Genomic DNA, 25,033 nt, shown 5'->3' with positions numbered 1-25,033 from the left:
TGCCCAGAGAGGAAACCACAGGTGCAGAGACAGTAGCTGTGATGACATCTGTGGCAAACTGGACGATTCAGTGTGTGCAGTGGGAAGGGTGGGCTGGGGCAGTGAAAAGTCAGTGGGAGATAGGTGACCAAGGGACCTGAAATCCAACTGAGGAACTGGGCCTTGCCCTTAAGAGGTGAGAGCCAGGGGTGAATTAATGACAGCAGTGCTGGCTGACTGCTCTCTGGGCTGTCAAGTATAAAGAAAATCCACACGGGGGGACAGAGGGGACCCACAAGACTCCCACCCTGTCCTAGACCCTTCTTGCTTCCCCTGGTCCTGCTCTCTTGGGGGTGCAGGAGAGTCTCATCTGACTGGTCAGACTTTAGGACCAACCTGGCCACCGTTACTATTGCACAGGGCCACTGCATATTAAAGACCATGCACACTGTGTGGCCAGTCCATGCACCATGGCCAGGGCCTTCCTGGACATTCTTTAGGCTCCTAGAACCCACCCCCCCGCCCCCGCCCAAGAAGGCTCCCTGATGGGCGCCTGAAACCACAGACCAAGCCTATCTTGGAAATACTGGGGCCCTGGGAAGCTGGAACTTGTCTTATAAAAGCCATCCCTTCCCACCACCACCTCCATTCCCCTGGGCTGTGGTCTCTTGGGATACATCCTCCCTCTGACCCCCAGGGTATCTGGCTCACCCAGAAGTACCCCTTCCACCTTGCTCAGGCCTCTTAGTGGGCCTCCTCTCTCTTACTGTTATGACAAGGAGCAAACATCACAGCAGAAAGACCAAGTGTGCACTGTACAGTCAGGAACCTCGGCTTTGGGGACCACACCCAGGCCACTCCTCTGACTCCCAACACAGTCTGGTTCACAGGACTTTGTTATCCTACTCAGCGTAATTAACAGAGGTGACAGGACCTAAAGTTGCCTTTGGTCCTTCTCAAGATGTTAACCAGGTAACGTCAGTGTGTGTGTGTGGGGGGGGGGGCAGAGCCTCCTGTGTCGTCGTTGGGATGACCGTGGTGATTTCCTCAAGTCCCCTTTCCACTGAGCATTTCTGACTAACTCCAAGTACCACATTGCTCCATGCTGCCTAAACCAGGGTGTGCACAGCCCCGGCTGTGCAGGGAGGATGCAAAACGGCAAAATAACTGGACTCCGCTTTCTGGAGCTGTGTTTCTACTGTAAGGATTGGAAGAAGCAGGAGTTACTAAGAATCATCTGTCCTCCCCACAACCATGGAAGAAAAGGCAGAGAAGAACAGGGAAGGGACAGTGCCCAGGAGTCCCAGTCTGGGCTCAGATGTAGCCCCAGTGGGGGTGGAGGCGTCCTCTCGTGTCCAGGGGCTCCGAGCTTCAGCTTAGTCCTCTGTGGCTAGAGAGTCCCCCGCAGCTGGAAGTCCACACCTGTCCACCTCCTACACTGTGTTGTCAGGACCTGGGGATCTGGGGAACTCGGGGCCTTCTTGTTCTCTAAAGGCAGGGAGACCTTTGCAGTGGACTCTCTCAGGTGTTTCGAAATGCGCAGTACTTTCCCTTTGACCCTGGTCCCCCTGCTGTGCAAGAAATGTCAAGGCTGCTTCTTCCTGTCTGTCTGAAACTTTGTGCCCTTGACCAACCCCCCACGCCCTCCTTGTGTCACCCTTTAGCCTCTCTCACCAAACGACTGTTTCAGTGAGTCAGCTTTTCAGTCATGGTGCTGTGTCTGCCTGAGGTGATGGATCTATCTGTTAAGGAGCTTTATGTCCCCCATCCACATAGTGTACGGACAGCTGAACTTCACACTGTACCCCTTGCATGTATACAGCTGTGACTTGTCTATGGAAAACCAAGTTAATAAAAGCATAATAAATAAAATGCAGCAGACATGGCTTGACCACCCCACACGTTTGGTTTCTGTGTCTGCCTTGCCTGCTCCTGCATGCACTGGAGCCACCTCATCTGTCCACTCTTGGCAGGTCTTGTGGGCCGGCAGTAAGCAACAGGTTCTTAACATGAAGTTAAGGAGCCTCTGTTTGCCCCCACATTGATCCTGATTTGAGAGCAGTTTTACATGTGGCCTCAGTGTCTTCTGGCCAGAATTAATCCATTTGTCCCTCAGGATCTGTAGGAGGGTGGACCCTCTTCACAGGTCCTCTTCACAGAGGTCTCCCCATTCCACACCCAACCCAGAGGCAATGGACTTCCATGGGACGTTCCCCAGCTACAGGTGTCTCCTCCTGAGTCTCCCCTATGGCTGCTGGTGCTGTGGGTGGAGGAGAACATGGGGGCACGCTAGGGAGGCTGTGCTAGGAACCAGGTCTCCTCTGCGCATGGGGTAGGGGAGGGCAGGCACCATGGCTTTCCTGGTCTTCTGTCCGGACTCCTGGTCCTTCTCAGGCTACAGAAGGTGAGACATAATGAAGCTGACATTCATCCTGTTTGGTTGGACTGAACATCAGGGGATAGGGAGGGACTAGTGGGACCGCCCCAGAAGCCAGGGGCTTCACATGGACAACTTTCATGGAGCTCTACTTCTTGGAATCCTATAGCCCATGGCCTTGATGAGGTTGGGTGGAAGCCAGTGGCCGCAGCAAGCTGGGTTGTTCAGGGGTCCTGATTGGGGAGTGAGTCTACTTAGTACGCATGGCCTCAGTGTCCCCTGGCCGGGACTGACCTCTGTGTCCTTCACGTTGTACAGAAAGATGGGGTTGTCCTTGGCATCAAGGGTAAGGAGCTTCTTCAGAAGTATTTTTGTTATTCTCGGGAGGAGAAAGGTATTTTATATACCTCCCACTTACAATCTTGCTCTGAAGGGCCCTGAAACTGTCCCTAAAATATCAGGGCTTTGGCCATTCGTGTTGTAGAAGACGATGCCGAGGCTTGACACGTCCACCTATGGTTCATACTACTCATGGTATAGGGAGATTTCTGGGGCAAACTAGGAGTCCCACAGACAGTGTCCAGCTTTAGTCTTTGGAAAATGTGCTGGTAAAGCTGACGTTGGCTATTTTCATATTATAGTTGGAATTAAGAAGGATGACCTAGGGCTTCGGGTCCCCGTGGACGGTGTGTTCGTGGGGGCAATACTACGTGGTGGACGGTATCTGTGAAATTTGGCTCTGGCCGCCGCCTCCTCCGTGTGGCCCTCCACCTCTGGCGCTCTCATGTGCCTCTGGAATGCTGGTGACATAAAAAAGCACTGGGATTGTGTAGAGGGTTTAGGACCATCGTGACTTCAGCTTCTCTGCTGACCTTTTGGGATTTTTGTTCGTTTGTTTTTAGGTTAAAGATCTTGATGTTTATGTCCAATCTTTACAAAACCAGTAGAAAATTTTGAAATTAGTTTGATGGCCAGGCCCCGGGTTCCTGTGAGAAGGTGTCCCCCCACGGTGAAGCTGCACATTTGGAGGAGTTTGTAGTTGATGAGGGTCTCCTTGTAGGTAGCATTGGAGGCCAAGCCTTGCTGTGTGTTCACCCTCTAACGACTCTAACTGCAGACTCGACCTGTGCAGACTCTGCTGGGTAACTTGCGAACAATACCGACTGGATTAACCATGGTGACGGTGCTAACGATACCACTGTGACTAGGCCACAGAAATACTAACGAGGCTGAGACCACTGCGTGTACTATGCTAACAGTACTAGCAAATGCTAACTCTGTGAACTACGCTAATGATGCTAACTAACAAAGATAAACTGTCCTGCTGTGCTCAAGGACTATAAGGGGCTATAAGGACCAAAGACCTAGGCCCAGACAGGGGCTTATGCATGTTTTAGGAATTTTATAACAATGGCTCTTTATTTTATTGCTTTCTTTAAAATTTGTTTTATTATATTTTATTTTTTCATGAGACAGGGTCTCTGTCACCTCAGCTAGAGGGTCATGGCTCTAGGTCGAGAGAGCCTAGCGCACTGTAACCTCAAACTCCTGGGCTCGAGTGATCCTCCTGCCTCAGTTTCCCAAGTAGCCGGGACTATAGGCACCTACCTATATGCCTGGCTAATTTTTCTTTTCTTTTTTTTTTTTTTTTGTAGATAAGGGGTCTTGTCTTGCTCAGACTGGTCTCGAACTCCTGAGCTATAGTGATCCTTCAGCCTTGATCTCAGAAAGTTCTGGGATTACGAGCATGAGCCAGTGTGCCCAGCCAGCTGGCTTTTTATGAGGTTAGCCTCGGAGCAAGAAATAGGCTAATCACGGCTGGGGATAACCTGCAGTGGTTTGTGGTTTTCTCCATTTATTTTTTGTTCTCAAGAACATTTTCCTCTTTAAAGAAGATGTGCTTTTTAGTCACATGGGTTACAGAGATTGATGTTTAGTTTCTTAGAACTTTAAAGGTGCATAGTCCTTCAGTGGGTTTTTCATTTGTACTTTGAAAGTTATAATAACTTTTGGCTTTTAAAAACCTCATAATGTCTACACTCAAAATATTCACTTCCTTTTTCTTTACACTCTGAGTGATCGATGTCAGAATGATACTACAACGTAAGTGACCTCATGATACTATAAAAATGTGTTTTGTGCTGTATGATACACAGCAAGCTCCATTATTAACATCTAGAGAGCTGCCAGGAAGAAAACTTCCATCCTAATTTTCTCCCAAGATCATCATGAGATTTTTTATCAAAAACCTTGGAGGCTAGAAGTCAGTGGGTTGAAATATTCGAAGTTGTGGAAGACTCGCATGGCGCCCATAGCACAGTGGTTACGGCGCCAGGTACATGCACTGAGGCTGGCAGGTTCGAACCCAGCCTGGGCCAGCTAAACAATAATGACAACTGCAACAACAACAACAAAATAGCCGGGCGTTGTGGCGGGCATCTGTAGTCCCAGCTACTTGGGAGGCTGAGGCAAGAGAATCACTTAAGCCCAAGAGTTTAAGGATGCTATGAGCTGTGATGTCCTGGCACTCTACCCAGCATGATATAGTGAGACTCTTGTCTCAAAAAAAAAAAGAAAAGACAGGTCCTGTCAACCAAGAATCCCGTATCCAATAAACTGTGCTTCAAAAATGAGGGAGAGTGGGCAGCGCCTGTGGCTCAAGGAGTAGGGTGCCGGTCCCATATGTCAGAGGTGGCGGGTTCAAACCCAGCCCTGGCCAAAAAAAACCACAAAAATGAGGGAGAGATTGCTTCTTGGCCTTTTGGCTAAGATCAAGTGTAACATCAAGAATGAAGGAGAACTTAAGACATCATCAGATATCCAAAAGCTCAGTACCACCAGCCCTGCCTACAGTGGAGGGAATCCTTCCAGTTGAAAAGAAAGGAATACAGGAACTCAAAGCTTGATAAAGAAATAAAGATACTGGGTGGTGCCTGTATCAAAGGAGGAGGGCGCTGGCCCCATATACCAGAAGTAGCGAGTTCAAACCCAGCCCTGGCCAAAAAAAGAAACTGCAAAACAAAAAAAAAAAAAAAGAAAGAAAAAGAAAAAAGAAATAATGATGTCTGGTAAAGGTAAATACATGGACAATTATAAAACCTAGTACTATTTTGGTTTTGTACGTGATTTAAGAGACTTAATGGCTCATAAAAGCTTAATTGATGTTTCTGGACACACAATTGCATATATACGTAATCTGGTGACACTAATATCTGAAAGAGGAATTAGGCAAGAGAAATAAATAAAACCCACTCAAATTGAGAAGGAAGACGTAAAATCATTTGTTTGAGAATGACATGATCTCATATGTAGAAAGCACTTAAAATTCCACCAAAAAAAAAAAAAAACAACAAAACTGTAATAACTAAAGCAAATTCAGCAAAGTATCAGGCATTTGGGATCCCACGGGATGCTGAATATCCAACATAGTTTTGAAAAAGAACAAACTTGGAGGTCTTATACTTTCTGTTTTCAAAACGTTATTACCAACTCTGTTAATCAAGAGAGGACCGTACTGGCACAGACAGAGTTACAGAGCAATAGAATAGACTACTGAGCCCAGAAATAAACCTGCTCAGGGACAGTTAAATGATTTTTGGTGAAAGTTTTAAGACCACCCAGTGGGGAAAGGGCAGTTTTTCAGCAAATGGTGCTGGGACCACTGGGCAGCCACAATGCAAAAGAATGAAGTTGGACCCTGACGTAACACCTCACCCAAAAGTTAGCTCACAGCAGATCAAAGGCCTAAATGTCAAGAGCTAAAACTATAAAACTCCTAGAAGAAAACATAGGAGGAAATCTTCCAGACAGTGGATTTGGCATTGATTTTTTTGGCTATAGCACCAGAAGCACAGGATACAAATTAACAGTAGGTAAACTGGCCTACATCAAAATTTAGAAGTTCTGTGTATCGAAGGACACAAGAGTTGAAGGCAACCTATGGAAGGGGAGAAAATACCTGCAAAGCTTATACCTGGCATCTAGGACATACAGCGAACTATGTGTCAACAATAAAGCAAACCACCCAACTAAACCGTGGTCAAAGGACTTGACATTTCTCTGGGGGTGATAGACAGATGCTCAACACGCTCATTGAAAAGATGCTTATCAATGAGCTTATCATCAGAGTACTGCAAAGCAAAACCTCAATGAAAAACCACTTTACACTCCAGGGTGGCTACTATGCAAAAAACGACAGACAAGTATTGGCGACAATGTAGAAAAAATGGAACTCTTATGTGCTGGTGGAGGGAAGGTACAACGGTGGAGTTTTGTGGAAGACTCTATGCTAGTTCCTCAAAAATTAAACAGAATTTCCACATGATCCAGCAGTCCTACGTCTGGGTGTATACCCAAATGTATTGAAAACTTGACTTCAAGGAGGTTATTTGTCCACCCATGTTCATAGCAGCATTATTCACAATAGCTGAAAGGCAGACGCAACCCAATTGTTGATTGATGATGAGCAGATAAACCAAATGTGGTCTGTACACACAGTGGAATGATATCCAACCTTAAAACGGAAGGACATTTCTGACACATGCTACCACCTGGATGAACTTTGAGGATGTTGTTCTAACTGAATAAGCCAGTCACCAAAGGTAAATATTGTCTAATTAAACTTATATGAGGTACTCAGATTAAGGGCGGGATGGAATTAGAGAGTTATTGTTTTTTTCTTTCTTTGTTTTTTTTTTTTTTTTTTTTTGAGACAGAATATTACTCTGTCCAGGCTGGAGTGCAGTGGCATCAGCTTAGCTCACAGCAGCCTCCAACTCCTGAGCTAAAGCGATCCTCTTGCCTCGGCTTCCCAAGAAGCTGGGACTGCAGGTGCGTGCCATCACACCTGGCTAATTTTTCTGTTTTTAGTGGAGATGAGGTCTTTGCTTTTGCTCATGCTGCTCTCGAACCACTGGGCTCAAGCAACCCTCCCGCCCCGCCTTTCAGAGTGCTGGGATTATAGGCATGAGCCACTGCAGCTAGTTATTGTTTCTTGGGTACAGAATTTCAGTTTTACAAGGTGAATCGTGTAGAGTTGGTGGTGACGGTTGCACAACAAAGTGAATGTACTTCACGCCCCTGGACTGTACATGTAAAAGGTGCAAAGGTGGGAGATTTTATGTGATATGTATCTTACTAACATTAAAATAAGTTTAAGTTTTCAAAAGCTTAATTAAAGCCTTGATGAAAAATAAAGGCAGGGATGCATGGTGATTGTTAATAGCAGTTTCAACTGATGGAACTACTTGAGAAAGATACTTGGCAATAACAGTGCATAACACATCGCCTAAAAGCCTCATGTTCAGGGACACACCCAACAGAAATGCCTGAGAGTGTCCCCAGAAAGGAAGGCGCCCGGATGTTCTTTGCAGCATTGTAGACCAGAGCCCCAAACTGGAAGGAACGGAAATGTGCACAGTAGCAGGGTCAGTCTACTGCCGTGTATCCACACAGTGGCGTAATATGTGGAAATGTGCATAGGGACGTGCAATGTGTGACAGCTGAGGAAGCTTGTGAATAGTATGGAGCTGAGGAAGCCAGACGCAGAAGAGTTTATACTCAGTGGTTCTCTCTATATCAACTACAGCATCAAGCAAAATTAAGTGGTGCTAGTAGAAGTCAGGGTAGTGGTTTTCCTTGTGGGAGGGGCTTGACATTGGATGAATAGCCAGGGGACCTTGGGGGTGCCAGGAGACTTTGTGGATGCTAATAGCCTGTTTCCTGATCTGGGTGCTGGATAGAGGGTGTGTTCACTATGTGGGGAAAAATTCATTACAAATTTTATACTCATGTGAACTGTACTTAAAACTTAAGTTAAAAACATCGGATTATATATCAAGCCTAGGATGAAAGAGGTGCCCTCAGCCTGTCGTGCCTTTTTCACCAAGGGCAAGTTCACGGTGACCATGTGGTTCTCCCTTTGGTGCAGGGAGGCTGCCACCGGGCTCTACGCACTGCAGCGGCGTCAGGGTGAGAGCTGAAGCCCAGGGCTCCAGCACGCTCCTGGTGAGATACAAACATGGCCACGTCCACCTGAGTGCCGGGATCACCATCGCTGCCTATCTGCCCCTCAAGGTGAGCCGGGGCCCTGCCCACTCCTTCCCTGATGTGAATTATTCATTTGCTCTGACATGTTTGTACAAACTCCAATTGTTCAGAATAGCTTTTGGCACGCCTCCCTCTGCCTGTGACTTTCTGGCTGAAAGCAAGAACTGATGTAGAGGAGCAGAGCCTCCCCCGCAGGGGAAAGTGAATGCAGACGTCCATATGTTCCCAGGAAACAGTGGTTGGCAGACTTGGCAGGGGTGTTGCCCTGCCATGCTATCCTGACCAAGGCAGGAGAGTGGGCTCCAAAGGCTTCCAAATGTTTCTGGTAGGGGTCAGGACAGAGGGGCACTTTTGGTCCACTCCAGTCTCCTTCGGGGTCCCCACAGCCTCCTAGAATTGGGACAGTGGACTTGGGTGGGTGAGATTCTGGGGTCTCCCGAGACCCAGGCCCAGGGTGGAATCTGCCCTTTTCCTGATGCCTGTGGATCCTTCTTCCCATCTGAGGAGGGAGGTGGCCATGGCGTGTACAGTGTGGAGCACACGGTCTCAGCCCCACACCAGCCCCAAGGATGCATCTGGCTCTGAAACACAGCAGCTGTATGCTCTGGCTCATTTGACTTCTCTAGACCTCACTGTCCCTGCCTGTAAAATGGGGCTGAGATGGTAGCTATTTCATAGGCTGTGGTGAGAATTAGTGAGCTAATAAATGGAATGGGCATAAAAAGCAGCCTGGCAGGTAATGAGCATTCGGTGAGGGTCAGTCAGTAAAACAGGAGGACAAAGACCTGGGCCTCCCCCCAAGGGTGGTTGTGGAGGCTTTGTACAAGGGCCGCCACATGGCAGGCTGGTGAACGGACCTGTTCTTCCTGTGTATGAACCCTGCCTCATCTACAGCAGGCCCGGAGGGGGTGAGCTGGTGGGAGGTCTGCTCCTGGGGGAGTCCCCAGGTCCTCTCTACCCCCGGGCCAGCCAGGCCTCACATTTCCTGCCAGCAGGGTCAGTCTGAAGAACAGCACTGTTGCTCATGGTGTGTGGCATTTGTTTTTCCCTCTGTCCTTTTAGAGGCCACCTCAGCGACCTTAGGAGCTTTCATCTCTGCACTTGTAGCACTGGGCGTGATACAGAGCAGAGACCAGCCAAGGGTGATTTTGTTTGGAATGAACAAGAGGGTAAATGTGTCCAGGGTCACCCAGCAGGGCTGAAACCGAGAGCAAACTCAGCAGCCCCTTGCACTGTCTGCTGTGAGCAGAGGCCGGCCCTGTTCCTCCTGCCCAGCCATCTGGTTATACGGCACATGTCTGTGAGACCTCCCTGTACCCATCCCTGCTCTAGGCCTGGAGATGCCCCAGAGCAGAAAACACAGAGACACCTTTGTCCCGTGACCTGACACTCAGCAGAGAGAAGGAGGGAGGCAGGCCACAAACTGTGTGAAGAAGAAATGGATTTTAACTCTGCTTGCCATGGACAGAGTAAAGCATGAAAGGGAGATGAGGAGGTCAAGGTCCCCTCCCTGAGCACAGCACTGGAACCAGGTGTGGGTGTTCTGAGGGCGGAGTGGAGGTGATAGAAATCCCCATGAGGACAGCAGGCATTTTGGGGGATGCTGTGCCCCACCTTCCGAGAGATGGATCTGTTCGCCAGCCTCCTGGGAGGAGCTTCCTCAGGGCCCTTTCTGGCTGCTTGGCTGGAGCAACAGAGGCCAACGCTCAAGCTTATTGTCGCAAGCTGGGATGTAAAGGTGAAGGAAAGGTAGACATGTCCCTTAGCATGGAGGCTTCTGGATCAGACAAATTGTAGAGAAAGATGAATATAGGTCTTGTTTCTTTTCATCTTTCTTCAGCCTCCATAGTAATTAAGATCATGTTCATTTATAAGGAACAAACCCAAAATGACAGGGGCTTAACCAATAGTTTATTTCTCTGTCACATGTGAGGTTTCATACAGGGATACTTTGACTGCATATTCCTAAGGGATCCAGGCTCCTGTCTCTCCACTTCATCATACTATTACAAGCTTACATCCTCTGGGTTGCCCCCAGCCTAGAAAATGGTTGCTGGAGCTCCAGCTGTCAAGATCTGCATTCGCATATCTTGAAGGGAAGAGGTCTTAGTTTTCTTTATTAGTTTTGTCAGAGGTTTAGAGGGACCACCTATGTCTCATAGATCAGAAGATTGCCCATTAGCCACACCCAACTGCAAGAGAAGCTGGGAAATATTTTCCCAGGGCAATTTACCAACCAAACAAAAATAGGGGTTCTTTCCCTAAAGAAGAGGAGAGTGTAGAAACTTGAAAGGCAGCTAATAGTTGCCGCGGTAGCCTATTTCTGCCAGTCCGTGTTCACTGTGCAGACAGTTGTGACACTGTTGGTGTCAGTCCCAGGCTCAGTCTCCTGTTCTGTGAAAGGGATACATCACTAACTTCTGCCTCATGACAGTTGTTCTGATTCAAGGGGCAAAAGTGAAAGTCCTGAACACATACCTAGCACACGCTGAACCAGCGTCCCCTGCTATTTGTGAGCTGCTGGGGAGACAGGATGTAGGGAGATACCCCCACAGTCTCAGCCCTGGAAGGCCACCAGTCTGTGGGGAAGGCAGGTGCTCTGACAAGTGCAGTGACCATGGCACCGTAATGATGCTTCTTGGGGAACAGATTGAGGATGAACACCAAAGCAGGAGAGCCCAGGGGCCTCCTGGCTCGTGGGGCGCCAGGAGTGCTGTGGTGTCTCTGCCCTGGAGGAAAGCTGAGTCAGAGCCTCACTGGTCAGAGCCAGGAGGTTTGTGAGGGATGATCTAGGACTTGGGTGCTCTCCAGCAGCGGTGGGCAGCTGGCAAAGTTCAGGGCCATGCTGGTGTCAGGCACACGAGGCCACTGCAGCCAGCGTGGGAGAGGGATGGGTGTGTTTTAAAAGTCCCTTGAATACAAGGACGTAGCAGAAAGACCCTCATGGGATCTTGCAGCGCTGCTATCCCCTCCCTCCACCCAGACTTGCACCTGACCTCCTCTGTCTGCTTAGCCAATGGGGACCTACTGCAGTCAGCAACCCCGGTGTTCTTTAATCCTTGCCTGCTGCATATATTTGGCAGGGCCTTGTCCCGCCAGACGGCTCTACGGGGAGCCTCTAAGTGATGAGTCTGGGGTCCCCACCTGGCTTCCTCCTTCCCTGGATGGAAGGCTGTCCACTTTGACCTGGAGGCTCTGGGTACGTCTGCCTGCCCGGCTTCCCTGGTTCCACTGCCTTCTAGATGGAATGTGGGTGTCACTCGTGGGAAGAAGCACCCAGGCTCTGCTCTTACAAAGGTTGAGTGCCGGCACGGAGGGTCTGTTGGGGGTCATGGTCAGGCCACTCAGCTGTTCCGCTGACTGGGAAGTCCAGCCCAGGGAGGAGCCAGGTGGGACCCTCTCCTCTTGGGCTTTGCCTGTGGGAATATTTGTTTTTTTTTTTTGTAGAGACAGAGTCTCACTTTATCGCCCTGCAGGCGTGCTGTGGCATCACACAGCTCACAGCAACCTCCAACTCCTGGGCTTAAGTGATTCTCTTGCCTCAGCCTCCCGAGTAGCTGGGACTACAGGCGCCCGCCACAACGCCCGGCTATTTTTTTGTTGCAGTTCGGCTGGGGCCGGGTTTGAACCCACCACCCTCAGTATATGGGGCCGGGGCCTTGCCGACTGAGCCACAGGTACTGCCCCCTGCCTGTGGGAATATTTGGGCTTCGGCACCCACTGTGGAGCCTTCACAGTTGGGGCGAGTCCTTCCTTGGCATTGCTGGTCATTAACCGTTCTCCTTGGCACTTTCATGCCTGAGAGGAAAGGGAGTGAAAGAGAAAGGTGTGAATTCACAGTCCTCCAGGTGTTAATTATCCCAGGGTGTTAATTATCCCACTGCTCGTCTCCTTTGGTCACAAAAAAGTGTTTGGCAACATTGGCAGTGGCCTGCTTTGCCCATTGCAGAGTTTTGCTGGTTGCAGCCATGAGACCTGGGGAAGAGCAGGGGGTTTGGGGTCAGAACAGGCCCAGGCCACCAGCTGGGCAAAGGTGGTTAAATAGCTCCACTTGGCTGGGATTTGTGCTTTCTGCCTGTAAGTAGGGAGTGACAGTTTACAGTGAGGACAGTTCACAACAGCAGGGCTGCTGATTGAACATGTGCTAGATGTGTGTTTAGGACACTCATTTTTGCCCCTTGAATCAGAACAATGGCTGCGAGGCAGGGGTTCACAGTGTGTCCATTTCACAGGACGGGAGACTGAGCCTTGCAGGGGTTAACTTGCTTAAAGGTCACATGGCCAGCAAATGACAGCTTCATTCTGCTTGTGGGGACCCAGAAGCGAATGCACAAATGAACATATGCAAAGTGGTGGCAGTTGAGCGGGTGACAGGGGAAGAGAGGCCCTGCTTCAGACGGGGTCTCAGGGGAGGCCTGTCCAGGAAGGTGATGCTCAAGCCGAAGCCGAGGCCTAGTGAGGTGCAGATGCAGGCAACCCCCTGCCTTGCAGAGAGAGCTCTCCGAGGAGCAAGGCCCCAAGGGTGCTTAGTGGGTCCCCTTCAGGAGGAGGCGTCACATCTGGGTGTATAAGAGAGAAGACTCTGGGGTGGGTTTCAGTAGGGTGCCCCAGGCCCCTCGGAATTGTCTGTGAGTATACATGAGGGACGCCCAGGGACAGTCGATCCCGGAACAAATGCAGAAAAGTGTCTGGGTTGAAAAACAAAGTGAAAGGAGTAGACCGCTCACTTGAGAAGTGTTCTGGTCTCTGCAGGCTGCCAGAACAAAACACCAGACTGGGTGGTGGCTTATAAACTACAGAAGTGTTTTTCTCCCAGTTCTGGTGGAGCTGAGGAGTCCAAGGTCAAGGTGCTGGCAGACTGGGTGACTTGTGAGGCCCACTTCCTCTGTGACAGCCATCACTTGAGTATCTGTGTCCCTCCACAATTCATCCGTGGAAACCCTAACCCCCATGGTGACTGCATTGCAAGGGGAGGCTGTTGGGGGTGATGAGGTTATGTGGGTGGAGCCTTCATAACCAGGAGTAGCAAGCACCCTTGTCCCAGAGACCCTTCCACCATATAAGGATGCAGCAACCAGGGCTTTTTGTTTTGTTTTGGGTGGAATATTTTTCTTTTCTTGCGTGGTTTTGCCTTCCCCATACGATTGAGATCATGCCGCCGATGCAGAAGGGAACAGGTGCACCCCACCCTCAATGAGTGCACCATGAGCAGGGAAACACGCCCAGCCGACTCATTTCCTTGCAGTATGGTGAGCACCAAGTGAAGTGGGGACCAGCCAAGGAGCCCTCTGTGGCACAGGTTGGCGCTGGGTGAGGGAGGGATCCTGGAAGCAGGATCACTGAGCCCAGAGGTGTGACTATGAGACAACTACTTTGTCAGGCAATCCATGTCAGGTTCCCTCATCTGAATATACCATTTTGGTATCACCAGCCTTTGTGGCAGATTTCGGATGGTTGGCGGTCATTTGTCATGGTAAACAATAGAGGGACGAACATCTCTTAGCACATAAACGTGTTTCTCTCCTGCATTTTCTGCTACAAGATTGGATTCCAGACTGAGAATTTGTGTTCAAGAGCTATTGGTATTTTCAAGGCTTTTGCCAGATTATTTTGCCAAAGAGGTGAATCACTTTATACCCACAGCAGTGCATCAGAGTGAGGACTTAGTTCTTTCCAAAGTCCCCGACTCCTGTGGATCTTTACAGCAATTCTGTGAGTGCTGCAGATGAGGAGAGGGAGATGGGGCTTACCTGACCCCCACCCCGAGCTGGGTGAGGACCTGGGGCCTGGACGTTCAGCTCCTGCCACACCACCTCTCAGATGTTGAGTCTTCTTTTTTCTTCCGCAGGCCATAGATCCCTCTTCTGTTGCCTTGGTAACCCTGGGCTCCTCAAAGGAGATGCTGTTTGAAGGAGGTCCTAGACCCTGGATTCTTGAGCCCTCCAAGTTTTTCCGGAATGTTACCTCTGAGGACACTGACAGCATCACTGTGGCCCTCTTGGGCCCCCCTGCCTCCCGGAATTACCAGCAACACTGGATCCTTGTGACCTGCCGGGCCTTGGGTGAGCAGGTGAGTGGGTAGCAGCCCTCAGACCCACCACAGGGCTAGAAAATGACATCGTTTGACTTAATCCTCAGAGTGACCCTGAGAGACGGGGTCCTGCTCCTGTTGTACCCATTTTGTGGTACAGGCCACCTGCAGCGTGGTGAGGTGGGATGATGGACAGAATACCAGGCAGGATGAGCAGCATGCAGCCCTGGGGAGCCCCTGGCGTACACCAGCTTTGACAGAGCTAGCTGGGCAGAGTGGCCTCCTGTCCCTCTGGGCCTCAGCATCCCCCACTGCCAAACTGGAGCTTGGGGAGTTAAGCTCAGGGGTCACAAGTTCATGTACCTTTGGGTTCAGGCATTTCATAAATGAGTGAGGCAGCAGACCCAAGTTGGGCACATCTTTTTGGTGCTTCCCAGATAAACAGGAAACTCCAACTTTTTGTACATGTGAAATCTCTTTAATTTTTTTTTTTTTTTTAATGCTGAAAACTAAAAAAGTTAGGAGACTAAGGAAACCAAACAAGACACATCTGTAACCTGAGTCCTTGTGTGTCTGGAATGACTGCCTGGGGCTGGCATCTTGCTGTTCAAGTCCACTGGTGCCCATCCGTTCCTTCCCTCTAGACACTCGGTCCAAGAACAGGGCAGGAGCTCCTGGGGCTCATAGCCGGGATCTAGTGCTCCATCCCCAGGGCTCCCCAGTGGAGGGACCAGGAGTGAGTCAGGAACATGGTGTAAACCAAGGAAGATCCAGGAGAGAGCTCGTTTTCTTTGGGGGCACAAAGAATACCTCATATTCCTGTGTACCTAATAGTGTCAAGGGTAGGAATTGCTGTAAAAACACACGTGCACACCTCCCTTGGTGCCCTGGTAGCTGTGGCAGGCCTGATGGCTATGGTCAGAAAAGATGTGTGGGACCCGGCCCCGTGCCCTTCCGTGCCTGCCTGTGAGTGACCAGCAGTGATGAGAACCGTGACCGCATGATAAAATTGTCATGAACTGAACTGAAAAGTGTATCTCTAGCTTGCCTTCATCATCCCTATCCCTGCCCTGGGCTGTAGGAGTTTGACCCTCAAGTGGGGTCACCTCGCGTGCCTTCCGCACCGAGTGCTCTGCGGCTCACTCTGGGGTGGGGAGGGCACGGAGGTGCAGACAGGAAGCCTGCAGGAGTCGGGGGACTCTGCCCTCGGAGGTCAGGAACGGATGGGGCAGACCATCGCCCTTTCCACAGTGTGGTGTCTTTTGAGGAGGCTGAGGGCACCCTCTCTGGAAAGGCCATTAGCTGAGGCACCCTATAACCAGGGGCTGGACATGATTTCTGAGGTCCCAGCTCTCCAAGCAAACACAGTTTCCTTTCTCTTTCCTCACCTTGAACTTCCCCCCACGGCCCTGGCCTGTCCCCCCAGGCTTTGTCCTGCAGCATCCCTTTTGCGTCTGTTTCCCCTGGATCTCTGCTCATCACCCTGAAGCGCGCACTTCCTCGCGTCTGGCCTGCGTTTAGGTGACTGTTTTCATGTCCTTGGGGACTCCTCCTCTAAGCGTCCTCAAACCCGGGCATTTGCTGATGCAGCCATGCCGTCTTCCCAGGGTCCTGGGAAACTAGGACATGCCACCCAGCCTGCCTTTTCCCTGAGATGGGAGCAGACCATGGTTCTTGCTGAGGTACACAGAGGGCACATGCGGCTCTATCTGAGAGGGTCTTAAATGTGGAGCAAGTGCTGTCCCTCCCTCCCAGATGCCACAGGCTTTTGCAAAGCCCGTGTAGCATAGGTGTCATCACTGCCACCCTATAGGAGAGAGAAAACCAATTCAGAGGGCCTGGGGGGGTGCAGCTCAGCTCTGAGAGCAGTGGGGACTCAGGCTGTGTGGGGGCATCTGACTGCTCCTCTGCCCTCCCAGGTCCTCGCCCTCTCAGTGGGGAACAAGCCCAGCCTCACCAACCCCTTCCCTGCCGTGGAGCCCGCCGTGGTGAAGTTTGTCTGTGCCCCACCGTCCAGGCTCACCCTCGCGCCTGTCTATACCAGTCCCCAGCTGGACCTGTCCTGTCCGCTGCTGCAGCAGAACAAGCAGGTGGTAAGTGTGGGCCATGCTCAGGGAGGGCGGCAAGGTACCACCCACATGGGCAGGAGGACCATGGCAGCCTTGACCCACAGTCTGGAGTGCTCCGGCTGGGGGTCTGCACTGTACCATCTTTATCACAACAGCCAGCCCTGTTTCACAGATGAAGACCCATGACTAGGAGAGTTGATGGGACTTAGCAAAGCCATAGGCGCTAGTGGCAGCACGGGGTGAAGATAGAGTCCTCTGCAATTCCAGGCTTAGCACCTCCATCCAGGCACTGGGTGGTCTGTAAAAATCTCGTCTCTGTCTGTGCCTCTAGGGTATTAAGTGGGGTCCTTGTCTAGGGACAGAGAGGAGGTGAGGACTGCTGAGGAAAGTGACCAGCTGTGCATCCTTTTGGATGTGAGGGACATGGGGTTGTTGAAGAAGTGAGTTTCAGGAGGGGATGAAAATTGCTTGGGGTCCGTCTGACAGGAGGGATGTGAAGGGAAGCCTCAGGGCTGGCCCCCTTGGGACCAATCCAGTCTTTAGTCCCAAGGCTGAGCATGTCCGGGCTCAGCATTGTGGGACATCCTCTGGACAGACACTGGCCCCCAGACCCTTCTCAGCCGAGGGGAGTGGGCTTCTTCCCCTTTTTGAGGGCTGCTGCTGAGCCCCTCCTCTGTGCTGGGCACAGTGCTAGGTTCCGAAATACAGAGTGGCTGGAACAGGCAAGGAAGCCTGCCTCCCAGAGCTGAGGGGGAACAGGAGGCGTGCCGACAGGATAGATCACAGGGGCAGGTGCTGCAAAGGAGGGGAAAGTGGGTACGAGACAGAGACGGAAGGAGGCCGTGCATGGGGAGTTGGCAGGGCTCTGGGGAGGACGTGAGCAGGCTCACCACAACTTAGCACTGTGGGTCCACGCACTTGGTTTGTTCTCTGTGAGTCCCCAGAGCAGGCCTCGGCTCATAGGATAATAGAAGCTTATAAGTGGAACTAGGAAAGAGAGAGCCAGTGGACACACCGCACCTGTGTCCCTCCTATCTGCTGCCCTTGGCGCTTGCAGACTCATGTGGCTGGAAAAGCCAAGCAGGGACGCCGCTACAGACAGGGGGCTGGGAGAGGATGGCGCTGAGCTGGAGGGCCAGCCCTTTCTGAAATGGAAGCCTGAAGGGCTCAGCACCACCTGGTTAGACCTCAGGCTGGCTCAACCTTCTTTCGTTTGCAAAGGAAACCAAATCACGCATCTGTGCATTTTCCCTGTCATCAAGGCTGTGAGCTCAGCCAGCCTTGTCTGAGCTGAGGCCTCCAGTTTAGCCCACGGCTGTTGTGTCTTCTCTCTTTCTCTCTACTGAAATCGGCTCTGAATCAGCTTCCTGTGTCGTAGATGTCACCAGGAAATAATGGGCCTGGAGCACAGAGTTGCCGTGTGATCCATCAGCCCTCAGGTTCCTGAGCTGTGAGCCAGCCATTCAGGCATGACCCCTGTGATTTATGGTCTCATTAGGGGATCTTGAGAAAGATACATCCCTGTGATGCATCCTGGGTGTAGCATCAATTTAATTTCTTACTCTGAAACCCAGAGGCCACCCAAGACGTGTTTGCAGAGTAAATTATCGGCGAGGAAAGATACCAGAATGGAGTTGACTGATGGGAGTAGCAGAGTGGAGCCAGACTGCAGCCTGACCTCGGGCCTCTGAGCAGGTCACTCGACATCCTGCTCACTGTGGTTGAGCACCCGTTGCAAGTGACTGATTAGCGGAGGCTCAAATGGAGCTGCTGCCCAGCTCAGGCACCAGGGAGAAGAAGCCAAACAGTGTCAGCGGAGGTCCGTAGGCCTGAAAATGAGGCTGCTGAGTCCTGCCTCTAAACCCATGTGACCTTGAACAAGTTGCTTAATGTTTCTGGGCCTCAGCCTCAAATAACCTCCATGGCAGGGTCCAGCCACCTTGCAAGTGACTTGGCACAGTGCCAACACCCTTATCTGGAAGAGCATTGGTTTTCCAACCAGGTTTGCACCTGGGAAAGGGGGTCAGGGCCTCTAGGATAGGCTGCCGCCCATGTTCACAGCTCCTTAACTTGTGTCCAGAATAATTATAAACCTTTTGCCTGCTCAGGTGACTGTGCTGACCTGCTCTTAGGAAGGCCGTGCAGGTGGCATCCCTAGTGTGCTGGCATCAGGTGTTCTCTGGCAACAAGGGAGCCAGAAGGAGCTGGGGAGAAATTCTCAGGGTGGAGCTTGTCAGTCAGGACAGATAGAGCCATGCTGCCGTAACGAGCACTCCCAGCCCAGCACTAACACAGCACACACACAAGTCCATCTCTTGCTTACACTGCCTGTACCTCACAGGTCACCTCGGGGACCCTGCCTCAGGTCATTATTATCTCCTTTCCAAGACGTGGCTGTGGAACAGCTACCACATTTAATGGGGCCTGTGGCCATTGTGGAGAGAAAGGGAGCATGGCGTAGCCCATCATGTTCTGCTCCTACCTGGAGTTGTCACAAGTCACTAGTCCCACTTTTTTGAAGACAGCAAATGCCGTGGTCACTGCTAACCCCGAGGGTCAGAGAAGGACAGTCTCCCCTGCTGGAGCTGCCTAAACAGAGAGCAGAACCTATCTGTGAATGGTGCTAATGATCACCCCATTTCCCTACCTGGGCTAAATTGTGAAAGGCCAGTCTCCATAGTGACCTCACATGACTGGTATTTAAAATAATGTCAAAGGAGGCTGGGCCCAGTGGGGCTCATGCCTGTAAATCTTAGCACTCTGGGAGGCCAAGGAGAGTGGATTGCCTGAGCTCCTGAGCTCGACACCAGCCTGAGAAAGAGCAAGACTCCATCTCTAAAAATAGCCGGGCGTTGTGGGGTGCACCTGTAGTCCCAGCTACTGGGGAGGCTGAGGCAAGAGAATCACCTGAGCCCAAGAATTTGAGATTGCTGTGAGCTATGATGCCAGAGCACTCTACTGAGGGTGACAAAGTGAGACAAAGTGTCTCAAAAGAAAAAAAAAAACAGAGTCATAGAAGGTGGCTTCTTCTGTGTTTCCTACATCACAGCTGGGAAAACTAGGGCTTGGGGAAGTTTGTAACTTGCTGCGGCAGTAAGAGCCTAGGCTGTGGGATCAAAAGTACTTGGGCTCTGCTTTGCTGCCCTCCCTGCCCTGCCCCTTTGCTGTGTGGTCAGAGAAGGAAGGGACAGACTCCAGGAACAATGAGGCTCAATTTGACCTGGGTTCCAAGGGGAGAGTCTGCTCGGGGAACAAGAGAGAATGGTAGAGTGGTGGGCATTCTGGGTTTGGACCCACAGCTGTGATCTCCTGCCCTGAACCTCCTTTGAGTAGTTCCTTTCCTCCCTGGGCCTCTGCTTGCTTGTCCTGGCATGGAGTGACCCTCCTGAGTTCCTGGGGTATCTAAGGAGCAGGTGAGCACGCCACTTGGAAAAGAACTGAGCAAATCCAGTGGCTCTGGGCAGCCCAGGTGCTGTGATCTGTGTTCCGGTGTGAGCAGCTGGGAGGCTGTCCTGGAGGGGCTGGGGTGTGGCTGGGGTGGAGGGTGGTGCACACTGGGAAAGGTGAGGGTAGGAGAAGGAGGGCTGCCTTCCCAGACAGGGAGCAGGGTCAGGGAGGGGGCTTCCAGCCCAGTGCTGTTGACACTTGAGGCCAGACCATTTCCACGGGGGCTGCCCTATGCACCGTGGGGTATCCAGCAGCATCACTGCCTCCCAGGAGTGACAGCCAGAAATGGCCGCCTTGGTGCAGAAGGGGGTCTCATCCTCCATTAGGAACTATGGTCTAGATCCAGAGGCCAGCTTGGACAGGGCTAGATTGGGGGCACCTTGATGGCTGGAGGTGGTGAAGATTGGTTCCTGACTCATCCAGCTTCCTTACCACACCCCATGAGCCCACAGGGTAGCCGCCAGCTTCAGCTTGTGCTGTGTGGTCAGCAGTGGCTATGACCCATCCTGGGCATGGCCACAGCCTCTGACCTTTGCTTCTCACAGGTTCCAGTCTCCAGCCACCGCAACCCCCTGCTGGACCTGGCTGCCTATGACCAGCAGGGCCGCCGATTCGACAACTTCAGCTCTCTGAGCGTCCACTGGGAGTCCACCAGGCCGTTGCTGGCCAGCATCGAGGTTCACCTACCCATGCAGCTGGTGTCCCAGGACGATGGGAGTGGCCAGAAGAAGCTGCACGGTGAGCTGGGTGTCCTCCTTCACTGGGGAGGAGGACAGCGACCAGTAAACCGTAGACAGCCACAGGTGCCCGGGCAGGCTGGTGCCTGTCAGGAGCTCAGTCACCCAGGACCCCCCTTCATCCAGAACTGATGCGCAGGGCACGTGCAGGCTCCCCGCTCTTCTCCAACTGGCCCATGTGCATGAGGTAGGAGGCAGGGCTCAGGCCCACGGCCCTTCCAGTCCTGCACCTGTGCTGCTCCATACAGGTGTGTCCAAAGTTACATCTCTCTCCTCCAACTCATCTCAGCACCTCCACAGAACCTTGCTCAGGCCTGGCAACTCTTACAAGACTCACGGTTTCCACAGACTCCATTGTTGGTTTTCAGACTTGAAACTGTACATCCGAAGGAGGGAGGGGCTGCATCCGGGGCACAGGGGGCAAACATCCAGTGGCCGTTTCCTTCTTCCTGGACTCAGGTTTGCAGCCCATTTCGGTTCATGAGGCATCGGGAACCACAGCTGTCACTGCCACCGCAACTGGCTACCAGCAGTCCCACCTCAGCGCGGCCAGAGTGAAACAGCCGGTACCTCCCAGGGCCCAGCGGTGGGGTGGGGGGGCTATGGGCAAGGCCTGAAATCCTCCTGATTCTGCCTGAATTCCACCTGGTGTCTGAGTGTCTGAGCGGCCTCTGGCCTCAGCCCTCAGTCCTCAGTCCCCAACCCTGCTCCTAGCCTGGGAGTGGGCTCACAGCCTCAGATTTCCCTCATCCAATATACACCGTGTGGGCTCCCAAAGGGATCCACTGAAAAGTCAAACACACCCTGTCTCCTCCGGGCCCCAACCTAGTAGCTCTCAGCCCTTTAGAAGGAAGCTATCCTCACATCCTGCCTACAGACCTGTGTGCCTGTTGGGGCCACATCATCAGCACACAGTTCCTGCTGCCTGGAACATCCCCTCCCTTCTCTGATGCTTCCCCACCAGGTGACCTTCTGGCCTTCCAGTCCCAGTTAAGATGTCAGCCCCTCCAGGGAGTATCCCTAAGCCCCAGACCTCAGAGCAGTTGTGCTTCCTGCTGTCATAGCACAGAAACGTCCCCAACACACACACACACATACAGCATCAAAACCATCTGTGCACACAGATCACCACCTGCTGAACCACCCCTTTTAGTCCCAGCAGCTCATGGGGGCTGTGGGTGTAGGGTGAATGCCCTGTGTCTGAGGTGGGAGCAGGAAGAGTTCCCCAAGAATGGTCCTGCCTGGAAGGTGGTGTTTTGAACCAAGTGGAGGCAGCAGATAACGGCTAGAAAGGAAGGTGGGGCCTGCTCCCTGGGAACCTAAACGCTGGGATGAGGGGCGGCGGCCATCACCTGGCTAGGAAGCGTTGGAAGAGGCTGGAGCCCCAGTGGGAGCAGTGCTGGGGAGGCTGGCCTGGAGGATTGGCTGCTGAGGAACTTGGCTGGAGCAGGGGCCTCCTAGCTTCCTGGCCGGGCCTGGATACCCTAACAGGATCCCTCGGGGCCTTTGTGGTGATACCCTGAGGCTCCCCAGATGACTGGCCTGGCTCAGGTCTTCCCCTTGAAGACCTTGCTGTCTGAGAGCTGCTCTCCTTGTCAGCCCCCCTTGCCTGTGGCACCCACACAGCACCCTGGCACTTTTCCACCCTTCACTCACTCTCCCCTGAGGACAGTAGCTGTACCCCTGTGCCTTGCATGTGCCTGGGCCAGAGGAGACTCAAATGATCCATGGGTGAGTCCAATCTGGGCCAGCTCTGGCAGTCTCCCTCAAATGACATGAAGCAGAGCCATGCGGTGTACTGCTCAAGGAAGGGAGGCCTGTCCTTGTCCTCTTGGTAGCCAGCCTGAGGACTCTTCCACGGGAGCCTCCGCCATGGTTCAGCCTGGCCAGCGACTTCCATGTGCCCAGCCCCCGGCCCCTCCTCCAGTAGAGTACCTGCCTAGTGCCATTTGCTGTGAGGTCCTGAGGTTTGGGGGCAGGGGGACGGTGTATGAGTTGCCCACCTTTCCTGTGGGGCCTGACAGGGTGGGGCTGCCCTCTGAGCAGACTGTCGCTCACCCCTCCTAAGTCGGGGGTGGAGGGAGGCCTCAGAGGGGGTGTGGCCATTCACTCAGGCTCAGGAGCACTATGGTTTTATTGGGGTTTATGTCCCAGCCATCATGAGTGGCCAGGACCTGGGACTTCCAGGCTGCTCTTCCCCAGGGGCGGTCTGTAGGCCAGTGTGGTATTGGCCCACAGTTGGCCATGGCCTCCTGGCTCTGATGGTGTTGGCCTTGCCCCTTCAGCACGATTCTCCCGCATCCGTGTCGGCCTCCATAGAGCTCATCCTAGTGGAGGATGTGAGAGTGAGTCCAGAAGAGCTGACCATCTACAACCACCCTGGTGTCCAGGTACAGCCCTTGCCCTGCTGCCCCCGCCATGCTGGGCCGGTCCCTGACATGTAGCCTGAGCCCTCCCTGCCCTCCCTCTTCCAGGCGGAGCTGCAGGTCAGGGAAGGCTCGGGCTACTTCTTCCTCAATGCCAGCACTGCAGACGTGGTCCAGGTGGCCTACCAGGAGGCCAGTGGCATCGCCGCGGTGAGTCGGGTTCCTCATCTGGGTGCTTGATCACACCGCTGTAATTTAGCAAGGTCTTTAGATTCTCTGATCTATTCAGCAATGGTAGACATCGCCCCGCTACCGTGTCCACAAATTGCTTGCACTCTTGGGCACCTGATGGTTTCCTTTCAGCCAGCCTTTTAATTAAGACTAAAATGTTAATTTAGAAGCAGTACCGTTGCAGCCCTAAAGAAAATTGTGTTTAAAGGATGTATCAGCTTTTTCTCATTTGCCATGTTTCTTTCTTGGCCCTCTTACAATTCTTGCAAGGATTGACTTAGCTGTGTCCATGGGATGGAAAAATTTAGCATTCTGCTTTTGTGTTATCCTAAGTCTTTGTATGTTTCCAAGTTGCCGTGTAGGCTGGGTGCTTGGTTTTATGCAGCCATTCTCTTTTTGTAGAGCATTTGGGTTGTCTAAAGTTTTAATATATGTGTGTGTGTGTACATACATGTATATCGAAGCATAGGATAAGAAGAGCAAAAGTAAACCAAAGCCAATATCCTGTTGTCCGCGTGTCTGTAGGATGGATTAATAGACCATCATCAAAACGCAACTTACGTTAAAGGAAACCTCTTACCACTGAATGTGGAGTGAAACCACTCCCGTAACTCATAAACACAGAGATTTGGCATAGACATCGCCCAGCAGTGTCATCAAATCAAAGCTGTGCTGTAGCCTTTGGGCTGCTCTGAGTCCAAGGCCTGCTTTCGCTCCATTAAAGGGGTGGTTGCCACATGTTTGAGGAACATTACGGTCACATCAGCATCACTGGAGATGTCCCTGCACACAAAAGAGGCTTGGGCTGATGCAGTGCTCAGCATGTGATAGGAATTCAGACCTCGCAATCCCAGGACAGGACAGGGCTCCCCTGACCGTGGGCCACCCTGCAGCTCTGATGCCCGTGATGGCTCCCAGCTTTGCCTTGTCTGTGCAGGTGAGGTCCTGGAAGCTAGCCACAGGAGGAAACAACCTTCCTGACTTTAGAGAAGGCTAAAATCCAGCTTAGCCTTCCCTGTGATGGTTCCAGAGCCTCCTTTCAGAAGCAGCCAAGGCACCTGGCCCGCTGCTGCTGTGCGGTTAAGTTTGTGGCATGCTAGAAACTAGACAGCAGCACCTCACTCTCCATGCAGGTCTGTTCAGCCCTCACTCTCTGCAATTCCATTTCTCTGGCTTTGCGCAGGCACTGACTGGCTTCCCCTAGGGGAGTGGGACAGGTGTAAAGTGAGGGGCGCGAGCAGGGTGTGGCAATGTGGGTGGGAGTACTGTCATAAAGGGGCACGACCCTTAGCTTCAGTGTTGGGGAGTAGGAGGGAGTGGGGGACTGACAAACTGGAGAATGCAGGCTCTGTCGGGGGGTACTCTAGGTTATTTTTGTTATTATTTTTTAGCTCAAACTATGATCAGCAATCTCTCATTTTGAATAACACCTTTATTGAGGTGTTATTCACAGGCCATACAATTCACACATTTAAAGTGCATAATCCTGTGGCTTTTAGCAGTTGTACAGCCGCCACCAGTCAATATTGGCTCACAAGCCCATGCACTGTAGCTATCACCTCCTTATTCCTACACGCATGTGCACACACGCATGCCCTGTGCCCGACTCAGGCAACCGCTCATCTACTTGTTACCTCTATAGCTTGGGCTATTCTGGACATCTTGTATAAATGGCCCCAAACACTATGTGGTTTCTGATAGATTTCTTTCATTTAACAAGTTACACCCATGTCGTAGCATCTATTAGT

At 52.0% G+C, this 25,033-nt stretch overlaps 1 protein-coding gene across 2 annotated transcripts in view; it reads left to right on the top strand.

Moving 5' to 3' along the window:
• The window catches only part of NUP210 (nucleoporin 210), a 111,781-nt gene that overhangs the window by 48,287 nt on the left and 38,461 nt on the right, over positions 1-25,033 (top strand). For both annotated transcript variants that reach the window (XM_053599557.1, XM_053599558.1), the window contains 7 exons: positions 8,286-8,431; positions 14,253-14,474; positions 16,355-16,528; positions 20,497-20,689; positions 21,148-21,254; positions 22,974-23,078; positions 23,163-23,264. In XM_053599557.1, coding sequence (XP_053455532.1) covers positions 8,286-8,431; positions 14,253-14,474; positions 16,355-16,528; positions 20,497-20,689; positions 21,148-21,254; positions 22,974-23,078; positions 23,163-23,264 — 1,049 coding nt within the window. The remainder of the gene's footprint in view (positions 1-8,285; positions 8,432-14,252; positions 14,475-16,354; positions 16,529-20,496; positions 20,690-21,147; positions 21,255-22,973; positions 23,079-23,162; positions 23,265-25,033) is intronic.

Source organism: Nycticebus coucang, chromosome 8 (genome assembly GCF_027406575.1).
Source record: "Nycticebus coucang isolate mNycCou1 chromosome 8, mNycCou1.pri, whole genome shotgun sequence".
Classification (NCBI taxonomy): domain Eukaryota; kingdom Metazoa; phylum Chordata; class Mammalia; order Primates; family Lorisidae; genus Nycticebus; species Nycticebus coucang.
Note: the sequence above shows the minus strand (reverse complement) of the source record. Positions and strands in the feature narration are given on the sequence as shown.